The following is a 22428-nucleotide window of genomic DNA, read 5'->3' as shown; positions in this document are numbered from 1 at the left end:
AAGTCAGTATATGCCAATAACATAGTTGACAATAGAATAATTTTTTAAAAAAAAATGGTAACAGAACTCAACTTTACTTTACAAGGGCACCTTTGGGTTCGAAGTTTGATCTGTGGGTCTTTGCAATTTCACCACAAGACTTCAGAGACCACCATGAAACTTGCCCATTAATAACAGAATACTACTCAAACAAAGATGAGGGATAGCTCCGGCTACAAGGAATACGTGGCCGGCTTGCTCGCCGGCGTTGCCACTGTTGGCACCGGCCATCCCTTCGACACCGTCAAGGTAACAACTTTACTCTTCAATTTATTGAGCTTTCAGTGAGTTTTGAAAGATGGTGAAGTTTGCTTTCATGGGTTTGGTTCTTAATCTCATTTTCTGATGTGTAATTGATGAAGTTTAGTTCTTTCGAATCTGGGTAGTCGTAATTTTGATGTAAGAAGTGCTGGGTTGGTTTATATCAGCATGATTGTAGTAAAAAGTGAGCTTAATTTGCCTAAAGTGAGCATCTTTTTGTCATTGTCACGTTTTGATTGATGATATAAAGGCTGATTAGATTGCTTTGTGAACTGAGAATCGTTGAAACTTGAAGAACTTGTACTGTGTGTAACATTGTGTTTTCATGTAATGCTTGCTTAATTAGGTGAAGATGCAAATGCACAACACTGTAGAACATGGGATTACATACCGGAACGGTTTGCATTGTACTGTAAGGATACTAAGGACTGAAGGGGTATGTATGGTCCTGAACTTTCTGTAGGAATCACAGCTTTATATCTCTAACATGACAATGTAGCCCCTTTTTTGGTTTTCGAAAGGGTGCCAATTGTTGGAGAATTTGAAAATCACATACATCTTTTTCAGGAGAGCTGACTAGAATTGAGTTCTTGACAGATTAAAGGACTTTACAGAGGGGCAACTTCATCTTTTATGGGGGTAGCTTTTGAGAGTTCGCTTCTTTTTGGCATGTATTCCCAGATGAAACAGTCGCTGCAGGTACAAGTGAAAATGAAGTGCACAAAGCTTTTTTGGTTTTTGTTTGGCAATGATCTCTGTAATGGCTTCATTTAGACACATGTTTGGGATGCATTTACTTTAGTGATTATCCCCAATGTTTGTATAAATATATATTATTTGTTATATGGTTATAATGCAACAGTCTTCTTACTCTTCTTCTAACTCTTAATGATACTTGCAGGGAAATGTGCAAAGTGCTGTGCCACAACCACAAATCATAATTCCATCTGCAGCTTTTGGTGGAGCAATGATCAGTTTTATACTATGCCCCTCAGAGCTGGTGAAGGTAAAAGGAATTGGATGGTTTCTAGATTGGAAAAGTTGTTTCTCCCTGTATGCTTATTACACCGACCTTTTCCAGTGTAGGATGCAAGTTCAAGGCACAGACTCTTTGGTACCGATATCAAGTAGATATGCTGGCCCTCTTGATTGCGCCCTTAAAACTGTAAAAGAGGATGGGGTAAGAAAACACTGCACCTTGTTTTACAAACATAATTTGTGGTGATGCTTTTAGCTGATGTAAGTCCTTTTCAGGTTAGAGGAATTTTTCGCGGAGGTTTTACAACATTTTTAAGAGAAGCTACTGGAAATGCAGTCTTTTTCACCGTTTATGAGTATGTTCGCTATCATATGCATTTACAACTGAAATCTGCTTCATCGGACCACAAGAACTTGATTGACGTGGGAGTTGGGATTGTTAGTGGTGGCCTTGGTGGTATAGCTGTATGCATCTTCACAATTTGGCAATCTTGTATAATACACATGTTTCACATTCTTATTTCAGTAGTACTTTCAATTTGTGATTCTTTTGGTACCCTTTTTCCAGTTTTGGTCTGCTGTGTTGCCCTTGGATGTTGCGAAGACTATAATTCAGACATCTGCAGATAAGAACTCTACGAGAAATCCATTTCAAATCTTAAGCTCAGTAAGAACACTTTTTTTTTTTTTTTTCCTCTTTTCCCTCTTTGGGGAGATTGGCTCTCCCCCTCCCCTTCCAATACTCGAGAGAGACTCGATGTACCTTTATTTTTATTTTTTTTGCTCTGCAGATATACAAAATGGCTGGATTGAAAGGATGCTATACAGGTCTGGGTCCTACAATAGTTAGGGCCTTTCCTGCTAATGCGGCGGCAATTGTCAGCTGGGAAATTGCCATAAAACTATTAGGCATCCAACGTGAATAAAGATACTGTTCTCTGCAATTACCACAAGCTTCTAACCTATTTTTCAATTCAAGGTTCGGCATACAGACATGATCCAGAGAAAATTCTTCACTTGGCCAACGCAAGGAGTATTACCTTGTTTTCTTTAATGAGTGATCCAGCATTATTCTACAAGCAACCTCTGGAGAATAGCAGTGATTGTGAGTTTGCCTAATGTTCAGTTTAATTGTGCTTTGTTATGAACCCCATTCCAAGAGTCTGAGATTGGATCTGCTCCTTGTTTGTGACATAATTGATGGTGCAAGATTCTGTACCAGTTGGTTCAGACATTATTTCTGTAATTTCTATCCCTTTACCATCATTGTAGTAGAAGTTTTTATAACAAAGTAGGCAAGTGATTGCCGCTGAGGGCTATGAATCCATTTTCTAATACTGCTGTTCCTCTGACTCCCTTGGATCCATTACAAACTATGCCTTCTCTGTTTTCCCTTTTTGGTACGAACTAAAACCGTAAAAAGAAAAAATGAAAGAGGCTCCAAGGAGCCTAGCTTATTCCATGGTCAACTTCATCCAGGCAAACAGTTTAAACAGTTCTGATACTTGGTGATCCACAACAGTTTAACCAGTCATGTCACCTACATGGTGAATCCACTCGTTAATTAGGTGAAAATGTCCCCCTTTACCTCGGAATACACGCTTTTCCCATGCCAGGTACTTGATATTCATTGACGCATTCATGCTGAACTTCGATGACGTACTACGTAGTTGGACAAAAAACAACTTCGATCACAATTTATTATGAGAAGTGACAGATGATGATTTTATGAAAACTAGCAGTGAAGTGAAAGGGAACGAAATAGTCAAGTCATTAATTTCAGTGACAGCTACCAACGAAAGCAAGTTGGATTGGCTATTGCATGATTGTTTGATTACATTGCAGATGCAAATTTCCAGTACATACAATAATCGAGATCTACAATAATCGAGATCTAGGGCTGACAGAAGAGAGAGAGCAACTGGGCATGATGCTAAAACAGCTTTGTATATAAATTCTTCCTCTTCAAGAATTATTATGCCTGCAATAATTCAATTCTATTCTTCTTGTCTGTGTTATTCAGTTGGAATAATCGGCGGAGCTTTTCCGGCGCCGTTCGTTGTGCCCAGCTAAACGTCTGCGACAACTCCTTTTGTTTTCATCGAACTCTGACAGGTTATGAAACCTGCATGCAAACATATGAATGCACCATTTCAAAGCCAATCATGAAGACATCAAAAAATATGGTAAACAACTTCTATCTTCATCTTGCAACTTTTTCTCTTTAGCTATCAATTAATCATATACTGGCTCACTGGCTGCGTGCTTATCTATGATTATGAACCTAACTTTGGCGTAATCATGGAAGTATAGATTATCATGAAAATGGGTTTCTTAGTGTGTCCCATCCTCAACGCCATTGAGAAAGTTTTCATACTACCTTTAGCCCACATCATCAACTCTATCTTTTGGCAACCGTATGTTATTAATTAGCTAGTACTCGATCGATCAGGCATTGCTCGTGCACACCTTTAGTTGTGAAAAGACTTTAATTTAGGGGTTGGATTTATAGTAGAAATTTTATTATTGCTAGTGTTTTCAGTGTATATGAGCTTTCGACTGGAATTTTTTTTTTTTTTTTTTTTTTTAAAAAAAATTCCTAATAAAGAGGATCAAAGGGTTTCACTCCTGCCCCCATGGTGACTCGAACCCATGACTTCGTACATAGATAGTGGGTGCTCTAACGACTGGAATTAACTAGCAAATAAAACGTTAAAGTGTATTTCCGAACTAAGAGTTTTCAAGAGAGGGAAAAACTCAATTAACATGCATTAATTTTTCGATCAAATAGAGTTTTGATTAAAGGGTATATACAAAATTCGATTAGACATGCATGAATCACATGAGAACTTAAGGATGATGATTGACAAAGAAAAATAAATGGTTTTTCTGGCTAAAATATACTTAAAATACAGATTTCAATCAAGCATTAATTTGACATAAACTCTTTAACAAGGGAAACCATCTGATAGCTAGATCTAGGACATGAATAGAGAATAGTTAAATCCACAAACCATGATAGAACTGGAAACAGACATGTAGAAACTTAGAGTTGTGAGATTAGGGTTTGCAAATTACACCTGCTACATTGCTGGCAAAACCGCTGTTGGAGACCACCGACGATCACCGCCGGAGCCTTGGAATGAAAATCGCAGACCTTGTGGCGGCGGTAGTATTGCTTTGCATCACTCAGGTCTGCATTGCAACTCTGCGCTTGGCAAGACGGCCTTGTCGTCGTAGACCCCCCTGCACCGGATCCTTTCTTGCTTGGACTAGCAGAGCTAGTAGTACTATTCATCACCATCACTCTTTTTCTCCTGTCATCTTCTCCATGCAGTAGTACCGTACTCGCATGCTCTTCGTCCTCATCCTCTTCCTCTTCCTCTTCCTCCTCCTCAGTCTTGAAGTTCAAGCTCCTCTTTCCTTGAGCTTTGTTTGGTTCCATTTTTCAGTGAAAGAGAGGAGGAGGAGCAATAGATATGAGAGAGATGCAGTACAAGTCAAAGAAGAAGAAGACTTAAAGAAGAACCTTGAGATACAACAAGGTGAAAAAGAAGGAGAATTATGGGTGAGGACCACAAGTTCCATATGTTCCCTTGTCTTCATTAGGTTAGTAGTGAATGGTAGCTACAAGCTTAGCCTAGCCAGAACCCAAGAGTATTTGCTCCAACCACGTCATGTGTATGATGCGTCCCCTGCTACAACACAATTACAAAAATGACGACTAGTACACCTTAAAAATTACCTGTCAACTATAAGTCTATAACCCAATATGTTTCTGCAGATGTTTACTAACCTAAAGAATAGAGTGTTGTTGCACATGGTGTTACTCGGTTTATCGTTCGTGAGCAACCTCTTTCTTGAGTGACTCATGCATGCGGTCGCTAGTGATTTCTTCTATATATTTCTCAAAAAACATGGCTTGATTATATCATCTTCTATTAGTAGTAAATAAAAATAGACAATTAAACGCTTAAAGTTAGTTCAAGTGGTGAGCGATGGTAGATAATTGAGTGAGCTAGAATTAGGCAATTAGGTATCAAGGGTTCAAACTTAGCAGTCTTGTATATATAGTACTCTGATATTTACTCTATAATTAACAATGACTTTTAACATAGACATAACCCATGTCCATCAATACATGCATGGTATACTATTGCACCATATGTCTTTTATCTAATAGTCTTAGAGTGGGTTTCTGTCTAATCTAATCATGCAACATGGCAAATTAAATCATGCAGCCAGGCAAATTAATATGATGGATTAACGACCACATTGTACGTTCTACAAGATTTGACTTATCTATCACTTTGCTTGAATTGTAGAGTTTGTCTGGAAAAGAGATTTTTGCGGTATTGACATGTAATTCAATGATTCAAATCATTTATTGTTTCACTTTTTTTTTAATTTTTTATTTATAAAAATTAGTCAAATCAAAATTCGTTAACCATTCGATCATAACCATATATTTTACATATATATCAACCTATGTAAAATAATTGATGTTTGTCTTCACTGTTTAAATGACCATATAATTTTTTACTAAACTTGATTTGTTTGCATAAGAATATAACAATGAACCATTGTGATTATTGAACTATATTCTACAGTGACCCAAAAAAGAGAATGTCAAAAATTACGCCTTCCCACATCGGCATATTGACACGCTTGTATGTTGGGCACCATTCACTTGGTCACCTAGAAAACCTTTGGATCTAAAGCAAAAAATTGAGAATAAAGCAACATAGTCTTTAAGAAAAGAGGTGATCGACCAGGTGGCCGGAAGGATCTTTAGGGTTAGGGTTAAGTCTTTAACTATAAATAAGTACGTTACCAACTCCCAAGCTAGCAAGGATCAAGGATGAAGTTAGTTTAAGGGAGGCTTTTGATCGATCTTAAAAGAGTCAACCGCGATAATTCATTTTTCTTTCAAATGTATTATTGGAGAGTGAAAGGTTGTAACCTATAGCTATATGGTCCATGCTGAAGTAATAGTAGTAGTACTGATGTAACAAGCTAGAGAGGGCATGCCCTATCATGTTGTGACACACTTGTACTAATTTCTTGTAATGTCCTTTTGATTCGATCTCATATATATAAGCTTTAATTTGGCCCCCTTCCCTACTTTGTTTTCACGTTGCTACACGCTAGGATTATATCATTTATATGGGTGTTAGCCAACTGGTTTGCATTTGCAACAAAAAATTGGAGTGACCAACTATAGCTATAGCTTGGACCACATTCACACACATTATCATTTACAAACATTGGTCCCAACTTGTACGAATGATGATATAGCTAGCATGAACTGGGGTGGGTTTCAGCTGAAGATTCAATTGGGAAATTAGTTTTACATTGATATGAAATTGTACGTAGTTCATCATTTTAGTGATACTTTGAAACAGGCATGTAATCATTAGTACCATGTTCCTTAAACTAAAGAAAGTTAGATGGGAATTCTCTTATGCTGTAATCTTGACAAGGCAGACCTTAAGGATCAGTATTACTATTCGAACTAGTGCATCAAGCCTTTATTGTTTTTGGGTGATCATCTTTGAGGTAGCTAAAGCTAAAATTTGGGTTTAGTTTATCGCAAAAGACGGCATTTTTTGAGCAAATTGCCTAAAATTTGACGTTATTCATTAATAAAATTGATAAACCGGGAGACTTGGAGGTGCCAAGAAAATATCAAGAATCGACAAGGGAGAATTTGCGGTGGCAAAATCCATCCTTTAGTTGGCCTCTCTTCGATATCTCAAATATATTGAGATTCTTGTAATCTCGCATGCGATCTCAGAACGAAGCTGGATGTCGAGGTATGACATACTAATCTGAAAGAACTCTTGATTCAACAGACAACAGCTTTTCCAGAGACATGCTTACAGGCCCAATTTATCTATAAAAATATCAGGCTCTGATTCGGCCCAGCTAGCACACTGTTTATAATGAGTGAAACCAACAGAAATTGCTTATCCTGTGCATTAAAACCCTCTAGAATCTGTGTGTATATAGTGTATTAGTGTCTGAATACTTTGCTAGTTACCCTGACGATTTGGTTTTCTAACATTGCCTTATATTATATGTTTTGGAAGAGGAAGAAACAAAGAACTCGTCCCGGCCTGTTGAGTATTTGAGCCCTTTCCCCGTAGTATGGGAAACAACCTTAGACCTGAGGAAGAATCATGGGCATGTAGCAAGTTGTAGTCAGAAATGGAAGCTGTGGCTTTCCTCAATCCTATAGATTTTGTTGGGCTTGATGGTTGGCTGGCTGGAACAGTCATGGATGCTATATATGTCCTCTTCACCGCCAAGCTAGGGTTTCGCTTCTGTTCTGGTGAGCGAATCAGATAAAATGACTTTGCTCTAGTTCAAAGAGATTTTGTCTTGTGGCCATGGAGTGTGATATGATGATAACTTCCTACTTGCTTCTTCTTAACAAAACAATATCATGATTTTTTTCTTTTTCACAAACAATTATTGTACCTAATTGGGTATTTTTGGGACCGCAACATGGGCTAGTCTAGTAGATTTGCAACTAATTACAAGGCTTGATTAATGGCTTTTCCTTAGATTGATTGGAGTTGAGTAAAGATAATGTTGTTTGACCATTACATAACCTAGCATGTCATGACTCGTGTTCGATGAAAAGAAGGTTAATCAATAGATCAATCACACCTAATGCCTTAGTTTTGGCACTTAAGCTTGATCATAATTACTTCTCATAAGTCACAACCATGCAATATATTATACACACACACACAGCCACTTACTTTAACAACGTATTAATCAAGTATCATAGATACCCATCAATTGAGTAAAAGACCGGGGGTTGAGACTTGAGACTATGACAGCTTCAAGTGGAATAGCACCACCCTTACTATCTTAATCAAATGTCACTAAATTTTTTGTCCATTTTCCATTTGGAACAAACAAAGTCAAGCCACTTCCCAATATACTACTTGTGGAGATAGATAGGATATAGCCATGAAAAAGAACTGTGTTCGCAGTCCCAATGGATATTCTGAAATTTAGGTATAGGCCAATTGCCCAAACGCCATGTCCGTTTCTAATCACCCGCCAACTTATGTCTTGAGTATTGGCGGTTAGACTCCGGACCACTTATCCATCATCAGATGGGGGGTCTGACTCAAAATAATGTTTTGATTCAAGTTCCTCTACCGAAAATTGAAAAACATTTTGGCCCAGAGATTCAGAGAATTTGTACATCGGATCTTTAGAGAAGTGGTTGGATCAAATGCCCAAAATGTTGAAGTTACAACATAATTAGATTGTCCACTCATATCTACATTAGTTTATGATTTGCAAATCCCTTGATGATTATTTTTTGAGAAAATGTTTCAAACAGTACCCGAACTAAGGCTCATTTTTAACTTCAGTACCCGACTATGCAAAACTATCACTTTAGTACCCCAAGTTTGAAGTCCAACCCAAAAATGGTATATGCCGTCCATCACGGCGTTAACTAGCTAACCACATGGCATATTTTGAGGGCCCTCATTGTTTACCACGTAGCAAAGACTTAACGCTGTGATAGACGGCGTGTACCATTCTTGGGTCGAGCTTCAAACTTAGGGTACCAAAGTGACAGTTTTGCATAGTCGGATACTGAAGTTAGGAGTCGGCCTTAGTTCGAGTACTGTTTGAAATATTTTCTCTTATTTTTTTTTTAAAAAAAATATAAAGAGGATCAAATGGTTTCACTCATGTCCCCATTGTGACTCGAACCCATGACTTAGGTAGTGGGTGCTCCAACTACTGAGCTAACACCACTTCGTCCCTTTGATGATCATTTATATGCATGCTCAATTGTATAAATTAGAATAATATGGGCAAGTATGACCTGTTGACAGCTTTGTAATAGCTAAAAGCCTAAAATGAGTGAATACCCACCATTATGCTCTTAAACCACAAAGCATAATCATCAACTAATTTTATATTTTTTGTACCAAAAAAAAAAAACTAATTTTATATTTTTACAATGTGGAAGAAAACCGCGATCAACATCGCTCCCCTAATCCATGTCTATTATAATTATATATATACACGGTTTTGAGTCGACCAACATGTGATTTGTTGTCTGTCTCTAATTCTTTCCCAAATAAACTAGTATATATAAATAAATGTGTTTAATTAGCTACGGCACACCCAATTAGATAGTATATTGTCTCTTATTAGTCCTAAACATTCTCAGTGGCCAAAACAAAAATCCCAAACATATATTCTCAAGCCCCCACAGGACCGGCGACACCGGAAACTTCCATGAGCAATAGTCCTCCCGAGTCCTGACCTTAATTAAAAATGAGGTATTGGATTCTCTAATCTCTACTTAAAAACTAATTAAAGACCATACATATAGATTTTCCATGCTACTCTATTTCCCACGTTGAATTCCACTTTTGATATATGTGACAACAACTGAAGCAAAAATAAAATGCGAGTAAAATTGTTTTGTCAAATCAAGTAGGCACTCAACAACGCGAGGGGTAAAAATCAAGCTGAATGAGATACGCATGCATTGCATGTATAAAAGCGACTGGTTAATTGATGGGTAAATTTGAAAATCAACGTCTTAATCCGAATAATTAGATCCCATAATCACCTACTTTTCTAAGGGGTGAGTAGATTGACTGGACCTTTGTGGCATTACACTATATACGGTCATACAGATCACATGTTCCATGAGTACAACTTATTAATTTGGCAATTGGGAACCAATCGATTAAGTGGAATGGAATTGTACGTGACTAGGTGATTAGGTCATATTCAGAATATATTATAATCCCACAATGTTTATGTTATAATCATGCATGTAAACTTTGCCTACCCCACATGAACCATAGGTCATATTTGTGTTCTTGTTTGTTAATGTGGTTTGCTTGTTCCAGATGACCCAATCAAGCTAGCTTTCTGATATTTTTGAGTTGATCGAGCACGTAAAGAAGTCATCGATATATCACATTTTCTATTACATTACACCATTTTTGACATTATTATGAGTACAGCTGCAGGTACTACTACTAGTCCTGCTATGATGGGTAAGTCGAGCTAGGTCACCATATGGAATGTGCATTCCTATAGACTCCATTTGCAAGCTTCCTGCCGCATCGTTATCTATGATCTCTATGAATGATACAGTTCAAGAAACAAAAACATATCCCGAAGAAGGTTAGCCAGATCATATTTATTTTTTAGTTTTGAAAATGAGGCAGATCGGGGCAAAACTAATCAAAAGAATAATATCCAAACTTGGTAACTTTTGCATTTTGTGATACGTCCATTCAACGGGATAAAGATTACTCACTATAGCATTCATCTATATACTTCTTCATATTTAGTGTTTTTGTTGGATCACTAGATTTGAGTTAATCTATATTTATATAAGAGAGACCCAACCTATTTATTCTTGTTTAATTGAGATTTCTCTTTTCTTGTTTAAGTAGAAATAAGGTATGAAGTCCATAAACCACCACATAGGTGATCGAGTTTGTAAGAGTCTCTAAGTGTGGTCCCCCTATACCCGAGTTTGAATCCCGCCGACGCTAATTGAGGTTAAATCTTAATCTTGGTGGCCGGCCAAGGAGATGAAGCATTCTGACAAGATTTTCCAGCACGAATTAGTGTATATGCTTAAAAAGCATTTGAGGATATTGTGTGATCTCGATAAAAAAAAGTTTGGAGTTTATATAAAACAGATGTTGACCTAGTTGTTTATTCTTGTTTCCAAACTCTATTTCATAAAATGTATTTTGAGACTATATTATCGACCATGAAAACCTAGTTTTCTTGTTAAAAGTTTGGGAGGTCATTTCAGAGCAAGCGGATCAGTTAAGACGATGACAATCTGATTTACTCTTTTAGCTTAGTATGAGCATCGATCACAAACTATAATTGGAAAGTGTATTCAGCTACCCATGCATGTAGGGTAAATACCAAATATATATGCGTGTTTTTTTTTCTTTTTCGGAAGGTTTAATTAACTAAATATTAGGTCCTCCATCACTATAGTAGTGGCTTAGCTAAATGAAAATGATCAAGGTTAGGGCAATGTCAAATAGAGATAAAATCCAATTGGTTTGAAGTGGGTGGGAGATCTTTGTCTGCACATTGTATGCATGTATGGGGTGCAATTTCATGAGCTAGCAATATATGGTAATGGTGAGGCAAGGCAGGCTGTGATGGGCATATGAGTTGGCCTGGATCGATTTGGTGCTCTTATGGTCCCCGTTTTATATATGCATGTAATCCAGAATGCCTTTCTTTTTCATGATTCATGACTGGTATTACTTACAGAGTTTGGCGCCTTTGCTTTCCAATTTCCTTTGGGGTAGCTTTAATGCGCGCGTTGGGTTTCTTTCATGTTTTGCCAAAATGGAATCTCTCCTTGTCCGATCCATGGAGGTGGTGGTGGTCACTGATCGTGCCTTCTTCATGATCAGTCAGAACTCATCAACGATATTGGTATGGTCACTCACTAGGGTCTGGGGGTGACCAGTATGACCCACTTAGCCACCTCCACGTCGACTAATCCCTACTCTTTTCTCCTTGGCCAGACTCCCTGACGTATTGATTTTGAATAATTGATCAAACCACTCTCTTCTAGTAGGACTCGATCTTCTCCCTTTAACAGTTTAACCCTTCCTCGACTACGTACAGTTTCAAAACCCCTTCCCTAAGAGCAAGTCCACCCATAGTTAAGAAATGTCAAGATCTAAAAGTCAAGGGGTCGACCAGTCAACAAACTGTTCATGTCACTGGACATGGGTTTCCACCCGTTCTATTTCTTAACCAGTCAGAGTTACTGTTCATTTTTTAAATTTTTTTTAATTTTTATTTTTTTATAATTGAAAATTTGAAATAGATTTGATGTAAATAGATGGTAATAATGGAGATTTATGGATAACTAATGTCAGAATTGTGATTGCTATAGCTTTTGGAAGATGAGAGCTATATGAAAAGGAGGAAGGTGTAACTATGAAGTATAATTTTTTTGGTGTGAGATGTTGTAAAAAAATGGTAGGTATTTATAGAGAAATATTTAGAATTTTTTACAATTTTTTTCTTACCGTTAGCTATATTATCAGGTATATTAATTATATACCGTCTGATCTGCACATATCAATTGCAACCAACGGTCAAGATTAATTGACCGTTGGTTTCAAAAATCAAAACAGACCAACAGCTAGATGCCACGTCACCAACATCTATTTCTCCACTAACGCTACGAGACAAAATCGCGTCTTCCGCACGTGATCTGCAATTATCGGCGCTACGCGACAAGATTGTGGCCTTCACGCGCGTCTTCATCGCGTCTCCCTCTCCTTGCTTCCGCTAACGTCAGCTACGTTACTTCTTGGGCCGAGCTGGCAGCCTCCTTCGACTGGGTCAAGAAAATCCAACTTTTGACCGGTCAAGCTTGGCCTGGTGGAAGAGCTAGAGATTTTGGTGTGCACCAGTCACCACCTCAGCAAATCTATGTGGAGGCCGATCAAAGACAAATCGGTGGAAATGCTCTAAAGGAAGAGGCTTGATGATAGATATCAAATACACAATTTAAGGAGAACATTAATGTTTTTTTTTTTTCCCTTAGAGAAATAAGGACCTTGACATACTTTGACACATTTGAGGTGTTGCAGGAGCTCGTGTTATGCCGAAACACCATTTTTATTGAAATCTCTTGTGCCATAATCTTAGTATTTGTAAAACTTAATTTTTAAGAGCTTTTATAGGTGATAGACCTCAAAAGTTTTGACTTGATTATTATTTTATAATTTTTCGATTTCCCGACTTAAGAAAACATTAAAAAAAAATGTGAGTCAAGATTTTTGAGTTTCATCAATTGCAGAATTGCTTCAACATCATGCTTCACTAATAGGAAGATTTTGGAGAGAACACAAAAAAAAAAGACTAAATTCAGTTTAGTCCCTAACTTTAGGGCTAAAATCACTTTGGTCCCTGACTTTTTTTTTAACTACGATGGTCCCTGCACTTTCAAATTACATCAACCTAGTCCAAAATTTGACTTTAACTCGAAAGATGACGTCATGTGCTTAGTTGGAGCCGACATAGGGGCCCACTGTTCTGATTTTAAACACCCAAAGAAGGGCAAAATGCTCATTTCCAATTTAATCTAATTTCCAATTTTTTCTCTCTTGTCTTCTCTCTCTCTCTCTCTCTCTCAGACTCTCTCTTCCTCTCTGCAATTTCATCTGAAACAAAAATAACTCCCTTCTGTGAATTTTGAACTCCCATTAGGTGCCAACAATAGCTGTACACCAACATTATCACTATCACATTTCTCCAGATAACCCACTTCTGCAGCATTTTGAGCTTTGAGAAGAAAATGTCTTGCTTGGACTGCGGTGGAGATGCATTTTGCTTCTACTGCTGCTCCTCCAGACACAAAGAACACCAAGTGACCCAGGTCTGATCAATTAAATTTCCACCTAGGAGGTCCTTGAGCAGGTTGGGGACGAAGCCAGTAACTAAGGCATTTTGAGAAGAAAATGTCTTGCTTGGACTGCGGTGGAGATGCATTTTGCTTCTACTGCTGCTCCTCCAGACACAAAGAACACCAAGTGACCCAGGTCTGATCAATTAAATTTCCACCTAGGAGGTCCTTGAGCAGGTTGGGGACGAAGCCAGTAACTAAGGCCATAAATCAACTCCGACAACCACCATCACCGCTATGCACAGTAACTACACGGTGGTCAGCCACTGCTCAAAACCTATCTTTCTTCAAATCCCATCCAAACTCAAATTCAAGTATACAGAGAGGTAAAGCTCGAAGAATTGACCAACTTTCATACCTGAGTTGAAACCAAAGGTAGCCGGAAAAGGAAGAAAACCCACCGTGAAACCCGTACACCATCTCCTTCGATTCTCACTCATGCTTCGTTTTTGGGACAATCTGACACCATAGGGACGTCCACGATATTGAGAGGAAGCTTCGGCCATCTGTGAGACTTCACGAATTGGCCTGAATCGGAAAATTTGCAGGGCGAACCTTAGAAGCTTTCGGGCTTCGATTCTCTTTCACTGAAGCTCTTCTGTGAAAACCAAAGTGGGATGACAGCAGTGTTGAGAGGAAGCTGTGGCCATCGGTATGTCGTCGGTGGGGATGGTGGTGATGGCGGCGGTGATTACCTCGGAGATGAGGGGGTTGGAGAGGGAAACGTCGTCGTTTTGGGAGATGGGGGTTTGGTGGCGATAGTTGAAGTGGTGGGAATGGGAGTGGGAGAGGCGGGGGTGTAGAGGAAAGGAGGAGGAGGAGGAGGGCAGAGATCACGGCTCAGATCGAGTTTTTGGTTATGCCAATCGGGAGAGTGAGAGAGAGCGCAAGAGAGAGAGAAAAGAAAAGAGAGAAAATGAAGAGAAAAAAAAAAGATTAAATTAGAAATTACTATTTTGCCCTTCTTTGGGTGTTTAAATCAGAAAAGTGGGCCTCTATGTCGGCTCCAACTCAGCACATGGCGTCATCTTTCGAGTCAAAGTCAAATTTTGGACTAGGTTGATGTAATTTGGAAGTGCAGGGACCATGGTGATTAAAAAAAAAGTTAGGGACCAAAGTAATTTTAGCCCTAAAGTTCAAGGGACTAAATTGAATTTAGTCCTAAAAAAAACATGAGATTTTGCCCCAAAAATAATATGATATAATTTTAGGTGAAAATTATTATTTTAGACAGTTCTCTTTTTTTTTTATTTTTCTTTTTTAGTTGAAAGATTCGAAGATAGGGAAAAGATATGGGATAGGTTATGGGGTTGGAAAATCACTCCACATCTTTCTGCAGGCTTAGTTTCACTTACGTACATGAACATGAGCATCAGTAGTCTCACTTGTTTGCTAAGTTAGAGGATGAATGCTTATACATTTTGCTTCTATATAGAACTCTTTGTCATCCACCACCATACACAATTTATGTTTAACCTGTACGAGTTAAGACCATATTTTGTTGCGTTGCAGACTTGCAGTATAGGAGTAGGTGCATGATCTACAATTGACCTACATATTTGGGTGCCGACTGCGCAGTGCCCACCACCACTAATTTGGCTCTCCAAGTCCATCATGTACAGCTAACACCATCATAATTCAAACCCTTGTACAAAATTTAACAAACACCAAGATAGGAGATTCATAAGATAATGCCTTGTTCTGGATAAACATATATAATGTCGGGTTAGGTTCAAATTTGGCAAATTAGTCGCACATCATTCCCTCCCTAATCAGGCTTTAGGGTTTGTTATTAAAAAACTTAGCAAGTTGCTTACATATATAGTTCTAGATCTACCCCAACCTTGTAACATGCAATTGAAATCACTATATATTCTGCTATTTTCCCAGATCGATAACTTTATGCACCTGAGCATCTGTGTGAGAATATTTCTCTCAATCTGGCAAAGATGAATGAGCAACATGAGAAGTAATATTTTAATTTTTACCAAAGTATACGAAGGTGTAAGCTGAGGAATAATGATGGGTTGTAGGGAAGGAGGTGAAGATCCCTTGGGAGACTACAAAATCCATTTGTTCCCCCAACCATGCTTGCTTTACTACTACTTGCTTTAAATTTTCAAACCTCTAGCTTTTTCTCTTTAAGGACCTCATCGATGAGCTGCCCACCACATGCTTCTGTTCCACTTCTACAGTCTCTCTCTCTCTCTCTCTCTCTCTAAGACTGTGTAACTGATTAACATAACGGTTTTTTGTTTTTCGAAGTCTTAAACAGGTATTACTGGTTCTCTGCAATTTCTGGCTTTCTGCAAGAGAATAGCCCTCGAGAATAAAGCGTGGTGGTTTAGTCTTTGCTTTGCTGCATGCTTCTTTGTATTTTCAGTCTGAGATGTTGACCGCCACATGTTGTTGTTGCCCCGCGTCCCTCTTGTCTTTTTCTCTTATAATTTTAACCATTCCCTTTCTCCCATTTCAAAATGAATAGTTCCCTCCGATATATGTTGTACCTTGTACAACCTCTCTAATCTGCTATGTCTTCAGTAATCCCTACTATTAATTAGCTGTCTCCACAAGTCATCTTATTACGACTTTATGATGTATTATTCAACAATTAATTACATACATCTAACCTAAAGCCTAAAGTCCTCATCCATAAATAAGTAACTAATAAATTATGCATGTTTATATTTATATTGGCTTTAAACTTATAACTTGCAACTTGAACCGCTCTCACATATCTGCCGTCACAAAAAATAATTCACTAATATCATTAGTCAAATAACTTAATATGTTAACAAACTATTTTCACAACTTGTAGAAGTAGACCAATCAATATATATACATAATGGATAGATTTCAAGAGAACATTATTGACAAATTTTAGGTTTCACTCTTAAATATGGCTTTTACATATACACATACATGTATACATATTCCTCTATGTTTCTCTTCTTGACAAGATTATTGATCATTCTTCACACATATCAAATAATTACATGTGTGATTAATGTTGGATTATAATCAGACATTCATAACAAATGCAGAATTTGGATATATGACATGATATATGTGAGGCCGAGGACCACATATATGCCTCCATAGGTAACGTAATAATAATTTAATTTTGGTGGCACAGCCACACAACATTGTTGTTTATTGACCAAAAAGAGGAAGTGGGATTTGCTATTAAGCTTAGACTGCATCGATTATTGGGACTCTCCCTCTAGGGATTCCCTTCACTTATCTATTCATTCTCTACCTCTATGCAAATTGCGAAGGAATGTTTTATACGTAGAACACTGTGTTGTCTAATCTAATCTCCTAGTCTCGAATATTGTAAATGCTAAATTTGCTTGTTTAATTCTTTTTCTTTCTCGAACCTCCCAAAGATTCATCTCTATTGCCCACATTACCTCCCTGTCCGCTCTTGGATTTCGAATGTCGCCAATATATTCTTTCCCACAATTTTAAATCCAATTCGGTCCAGAACCCATCACGTGAATTTGGATTCAAAGCTATAATTAAGCTAATCACTAACTTATTATTATTAATCCAACCATCTCATATAATCACACCCCCACCTACATTCACTCAGTTCAGAATTCTCTTATAGTCAAGCAAACAAAGACTCACGTCGCCACCTGCTCTTTGTCCTCTATCTGTTTGTTTCAAACGATATTCCCTTTGGAGAAAATGTTAATGGATCAACAGAAGATGGTACTCATCTCTTCAACTACTAACGATTGGCCACAGGTTCACTACCCTTCTCTCTCTCTCTCTCTCTCTCTCTCTCTCTCTCTGTTTCTCTCTCAAATTATTTGACAAAACATATATCAGACATTTCTTTGTTGCTTAGCTTTTGGACGAGAATATTTATTCTGTGTTGTTATTTTTACCCTAGCACACCGCCTTAACTCTCTTTTTCCTTTCTTTCTTTTGCATTCCTTCTTCGATTCCAATTAGATCGACGACGATGATGATCAGAACCACAAGGGCGTGATGGGTTCTACAACGGCGGTAGGAGCTTCTAGATTGATGGAAAAACCGGGCCAAGAGCAACTTCAACAGCAGCAACAAGCCCTTAAATGTCCTCGATGTGATTCTTCCAACACCAAGTTCTGTTACTACAACAATTACAGCTTGTCTCAGCCCAGACACTTCTGCAAGGCCTGCAAGCGCTACTGGACCAGAGGCGGCACGCTTAGAAATGTTCCGGTCGGCGGTGGGTGTAGAAAGAACAAGCGCGTGAAAAGACCTAGCTCGAGCTCAGCCGTGGATAATGGAGCTTCTTCTTCCGCTTCTTCGGCTCCGAACAGTGGTAACTCAAACTCGAATCCCAACGCACAACAAAACCATCCTCAGATCGACTTGGCCTCGAACTCGAATCATCATATGAATCAGCTGTTTTACGGGTTAGGTAGTAACCAACCTGATCACATGGGGATTAATCCGTTTACTACATCCGGGTTTGATCAGTTCAGTGCTCTCGGGTTAGGGTTTGGTGATCAAAGGTTTAATCCGGCGGCAACCAGCAAGCAAATCCAAGATCTTGTGGCCGCGAATTCGCTTCATTCTTCCGATCATTCCATTTTTAATTCCACATCTTATAGCACAGCTCCAACTATGGCCTCTGTTCTCGCTTCCAAGTTCATCAACGGTGGGTTTAAGGATGTCAGAGGGAATAATAATCAGTATTTCCAGAACTTGCTGCCGTTTGAGGATCTTCAGATAGCAGCAGCTGGCAACGGCGGCGGCCAGGCGGTGAAGGAAGTGAAAGTAGAAGATGGTGGACAAAGCAGGATGGGGTGGAGTACTAATCACCAGGCTAATACAGAGCAAATGGGACTCTCATCGGATCCTACTCTTTACTGGAGCTCGTCGAATCTCGGAGCTAATAATTGGCATGATCCGGCGAATCTTGGGTCGTCGGTCTCTTCTCTGATCTAATTTTTTTTTTTTTTGCCAGTTTGAATTAGTTTCCCTTCTTTGGTTGAAGTCATTTTGGTTCTCTTAGGATTTTAGGTTTTCTTAGTCGGTGTGGGTTTCAATTCAAAGCTCAAAAAAAAGAAAAAAGAAAAAAAACAGAAAAAGAAAAAAAAAAAGAACAAAGGAAATCAAGGGTGGGTGGATCGGAGTGATCATGTCAGCAGCAATTGAAGAATGGATCATCAGCCTCTTATTTTAGTAATGAAGGTTGATCAGATCGAAACACCGAAATTGCGCTGAGAGGAACCTCGGATCTTCTTCGTTTCTCTCTCATTTGCCTCAAGATCAAGTACTATCAAACTATCATCAGCATCGTCTTCATGCAATACTACTCGAGTAAGTTGGTGTTTATTTAAGGTCAAGGTGTATATATATGCATGACATTGTTTCCTTCTCATGTATTTGTGATTAGGTTGGGGGGTGGTATAGACTTGGTGGTGGGTTTACTAGTTGTGGCTTGAAGAAACTAATAATTTTTTTATTTGTTTTTTTCTTCTTGGGGAGATGGTTTAGTGAGGAAAATGGGGGTTAATTGGATACAATGGTATAGAAGAGAAGGAGACTTTGTTCTTGCAATGTGGTTAATATATGTGTGTTGCTTTTGTTCATCTATATTCATGTTGTTTAACTTTCTACTTAATGATCTATAGTTTTGATATTATTGATAATTAAGGAGCGGTGGTTTGGATTTGGGATATATAGAAGAATGCTAAACTTTTCTAACCATTCACATTGAAAGTTGAAAACTAAACATGTGTCTACGTCTAGAGGAATGCTGACATATATATACCATTGAGATTGTGGCGAAAGTAATGTGAACCTCAAGAAAAGTGAGACATATATATTCTACTTTGTTTGAGTAGTCGCAACCATAGTTTTCATTCCAATCGAAAAAAACCATAGTTTTCATTTTCCCCAGACAACTATATATACATATCAACCTATGGATTTGAAGGTACGTACGTTAGTTTGTGCTTGGATTATAGTAACTGTTTATATATTCTCTAGACAATGTGAGTGGAGATTCTTGGATAATAGTATTTGCTAGCTAGAAATTTCTGTGCATCTACTCATCTAGCATATCTCTGTATTTTTGTGAGAGGGAGAGAGAAAAGGAGGAGACTGAGATAAGAGAGATTCTCTTAGACTTCATGCATGTCTTTATTAAGTTAATATTCATTTCGGGAAATTACACTTGGTCACTCCGCTTTTCCTTCATGTATGGTATATACATATATGATATATATAGTTCGTCTAGCTCGAGGTGTCATTAGTTGATATACCCTTCTGAATGTAAATATGATTTCAAAAGACTGATGAGAACAAGATTAAGATGGAGGGTCATGCAGCTCGAGTAAACTTTAAACTGTGGCTGTGAATTGCCTAGCTAGGGTTTTTGGCTGATATGGTCTAGCCTTGTGTTATCTCCTTTCTGCAAACATAAGTACTTTTAGAGAATTAAATCGATGTTAGAAATTTGCCTTAATCACCTTCATATACACTTCAACTTGTGACGAAGTTATGTATGCGTCTCTTCACTCTTCAGAATTGACAAGTCGGGAACTTTAATTCTTACGAGCCTTTCTTTGGGCGAGGAATATTATGAGGGCCGTTTACCCTTTTTAGCTCTAGCCAATTAAGCCTAGTATAATAGTATTACTAGTTTACTAATTACTACCCCATTCAGGCCGCTTTAAGTAATGTGGTTGATGAAAAGTACTCATGCAATTGATTTCACCAGATTTATATAGTTGCGATTGAGAGGTTCGTGACAAGTACGTATAAGACTAGTTAGGTATTTGATAAGAAACAATTATCTCTTAATTTGATTTATCACGTCCATCTAGCCCCAAATCTCACGTCCAAAAAAAAAAATCTAGCCCCAAATCATTTTCATTTTCCGACCACACAATTTCCAGCACAGCCTGTTTAGGTTCTTCTGCAGCCATCTTTGCTATTTATGGTGGGTGAATTTTGAATTTGACGACCATGCGGAGCGAATCAAAATCTACAAATCACGGGTTACATAGCGAAAAAGTAAGCAAAAATATGCAAGTAGGATTAGCTAGTGAATATGCACTATGACACTAAAGAGGACATAAATTAATGAATGTCGGAAAAAGATCAACGGAGCCTTAAGTGATCTTCCAAAGAACGAGCCTAAACCATCCAAAGAAAAAATATACTTTTAGAAAACATACTCTTTATTTGCCAAAAGAAAAAAGAAATAAGGAGTGTGTAGCTAGCCGCTAGGGTTCTTGTTCATGCATGCATGTAGATAAATCATCACATAAAGACTACATTCCAGATATGAAAAGTATACACAGTTTGATTCGGAAGATGTATATCCTTTTCCGAATAGCATCCATACAAGAAAGGATCCAAGGAGGAGGCCTAAGCACCTCAGGAACAATAATGGTGGAGATCATCAGTGGCTTCATTACTGACTTATTTGCTGCAATCTGAACCTGAACAGATATATATATATATATATATATATATATATATATATGTGGAGGTCTAGTTCTGCATGAAGCCGAGCTGTGACTATAATTGGTGTCGGGAAAAGGGCTTAGGTTTCTAATTAAGCTAGCAGCTGTGCTAGTAGCTAGAAAGCTAATTCCCAGAATGAGTGAATATATGGTCTACCTCTACGTACAAGAAATTATTGACACTACTAGTAGTTCTAGACAGGCCCCTTTTTAAATATAGCGGAGGGGCTCTTCTGCAAAACTAATCCAGTGGGCTGCAGTGGGCTGCTGTTTATTTTAACTCTCACTTAATGTCCACTGTTCTTTCCGTATTTCAATTATACATTATTCTCTTTCACGGAGTAATAAGAATAAAAATTATACTGTATTTAATGTATTGATATCCTATGTTATGTTTCATGATATGACTCTTGAATGATAGTTTTTAGGGATAATGACCATTTACACAATTTTGGGATTAATTAACCTCACTTACTCAAACACTCTAAGAGATTGCCCACTTACTCAAACACTCTAAGAAATCATTTTCCTAATACCCAATTAATTATTTTTTATTCCTTTTTATTTATTTTTGGGATATTTTTGTCTTCTCCTTATTTGTCACGTAGAGAGAGAAGTCATCGGACACCTTACTGGACTCTGGTGACGGGACTCCGGCTACCGGAATCCTGCGATCGGTGACTGGATTCCGGCGTCTGATTATATTGCCTCTTAGTAATATTTAATAATCATATTATTGCTCCCCAATAAACATATTACTACCATCCAATAAATATATTATTACCCCCCAATAACAAGTTTATTAGGGATCAATAATTAGTAAAAAATGAAGATGTTTTTAATTTTGAAAGTTTTAGTAGGTTTATCCAAATAAATAATCTTATTACTGTCTCCCAATAATCTTATTATTGCTCCATAATAATCTTATTACTGCCCAATAAATATTTTATTGCCCCTCAATAATCTTTTTACCGCCCCCCAATAATCTCATTATTATCTTCCAATAACCATTTCCACACATTTAATCAAACACTTTCTGTGCATTACCCAACTCGCCAATTTCGCAATAACCATTCATCAAACAACACTCTATCAGCCTCATTGGGCCGCAGAGCTAGCAGAGCTGATCCATCAAACGGTTGTAATTAACCAAAGAGGCAACAAAATCAGGCTTCAGTGCACTCAAAACGCGAAGAACACCCA

The 22428-nt window shown here is 37.9% G+C and overlaps 3 protein-coding genes across 3 annotated transcripts; 2 read left to right on the top strand and 1 right to left on the bottom strand.

The window, feature by feature from the left end:
- The first annotated feature begins 58 nt into the window (after positions 1 to 58).
- Positions 59 to 2629, top strand: LOC112166251 (mitochondrial arginine transporter BAC1). Its single transcript, XM_024303046.2, has 8 exons — positions 59 to 288; positions 647 to 736; positions 898 to 999; positions 1202 to 1306; positions 1382 to 1480; positions 1555 to 1743; positions 1847 to 1945; positions 2070 to 2629. Exons 1-8 carry the CDS (start codon positions 196 to 198, stop codon positions 2202 to 2204), a joined length of 912 nt encoding a protein of 303 aa, XP_024158814.1. The 5' UTR covers positions 59 to 195; the 3' UTR covers positions 2205 to 2629.
- A 403-nt stretch (positions 2630 to 3032) lies between these two features.
- LOC112202394 (squamosa promoter-binding-like protein 3) lies at positions 3033 to 4791 on the bottom strand. The gene is made up of 2 exons (XM_024343393.2): positions 4359 to 4791; positions 3033 to 3403 (listed from the first exon to the last, which is right to left on the bottom strand). The coding sequence occupies exons 1-2, from the start codon at positions 4721 to 4723 to the stop codon at positions 3298 to 3300; spliced, it is 471 nt and encodes a 156-aa protein (XP_024199161.1). The 5' UTR covers positions 4724 to 4791; the 3' UTR covers positions 3033 to 3297.
- Positions 4792 to 17046: 12255 nt separating this feature from the next.
- On the top strand, positions 17047 to 19345 carry LOC112165842 (dof zinc finger protein DOF1.4). The gene is made up of 2 exons (XM_024302525.2): positions 17047 to 17500; positions 17711 to 19345. Exons 1-2 carry the CDS (start codon positions 17441 to 17443, stop codon positions 18692 to 18694), a joined length of 1044 nt encoding a protein of 347 aa, XP_024158293.1. The 5' UTR covers positions 17047 to 17440; the 3' UTR covers positions 18695 to 19345.
- Positions 19346 to 22428: the final 3083 nt, after the last annotated feature.

Source organism: Rosa chinensis, chromosome 5 (genome assembly GCF_002994745.2).
Source record: "Rosa chinensis cultivar Old Blush chromosome 5, RchiOBHm-V2, whole genome shotgun sequence".
Taxonomy (NCBI): Eukaryota; Viridiplantae; Streptophyta; class Magnoliopsida; order Rosales; family Rosaceae; genus Rosa; species Rosa chinensis.
Note: the sequence above shows the minus strand (reverse complement) of the source record. Positions and strands in the feature narration are given on the sequence as shown.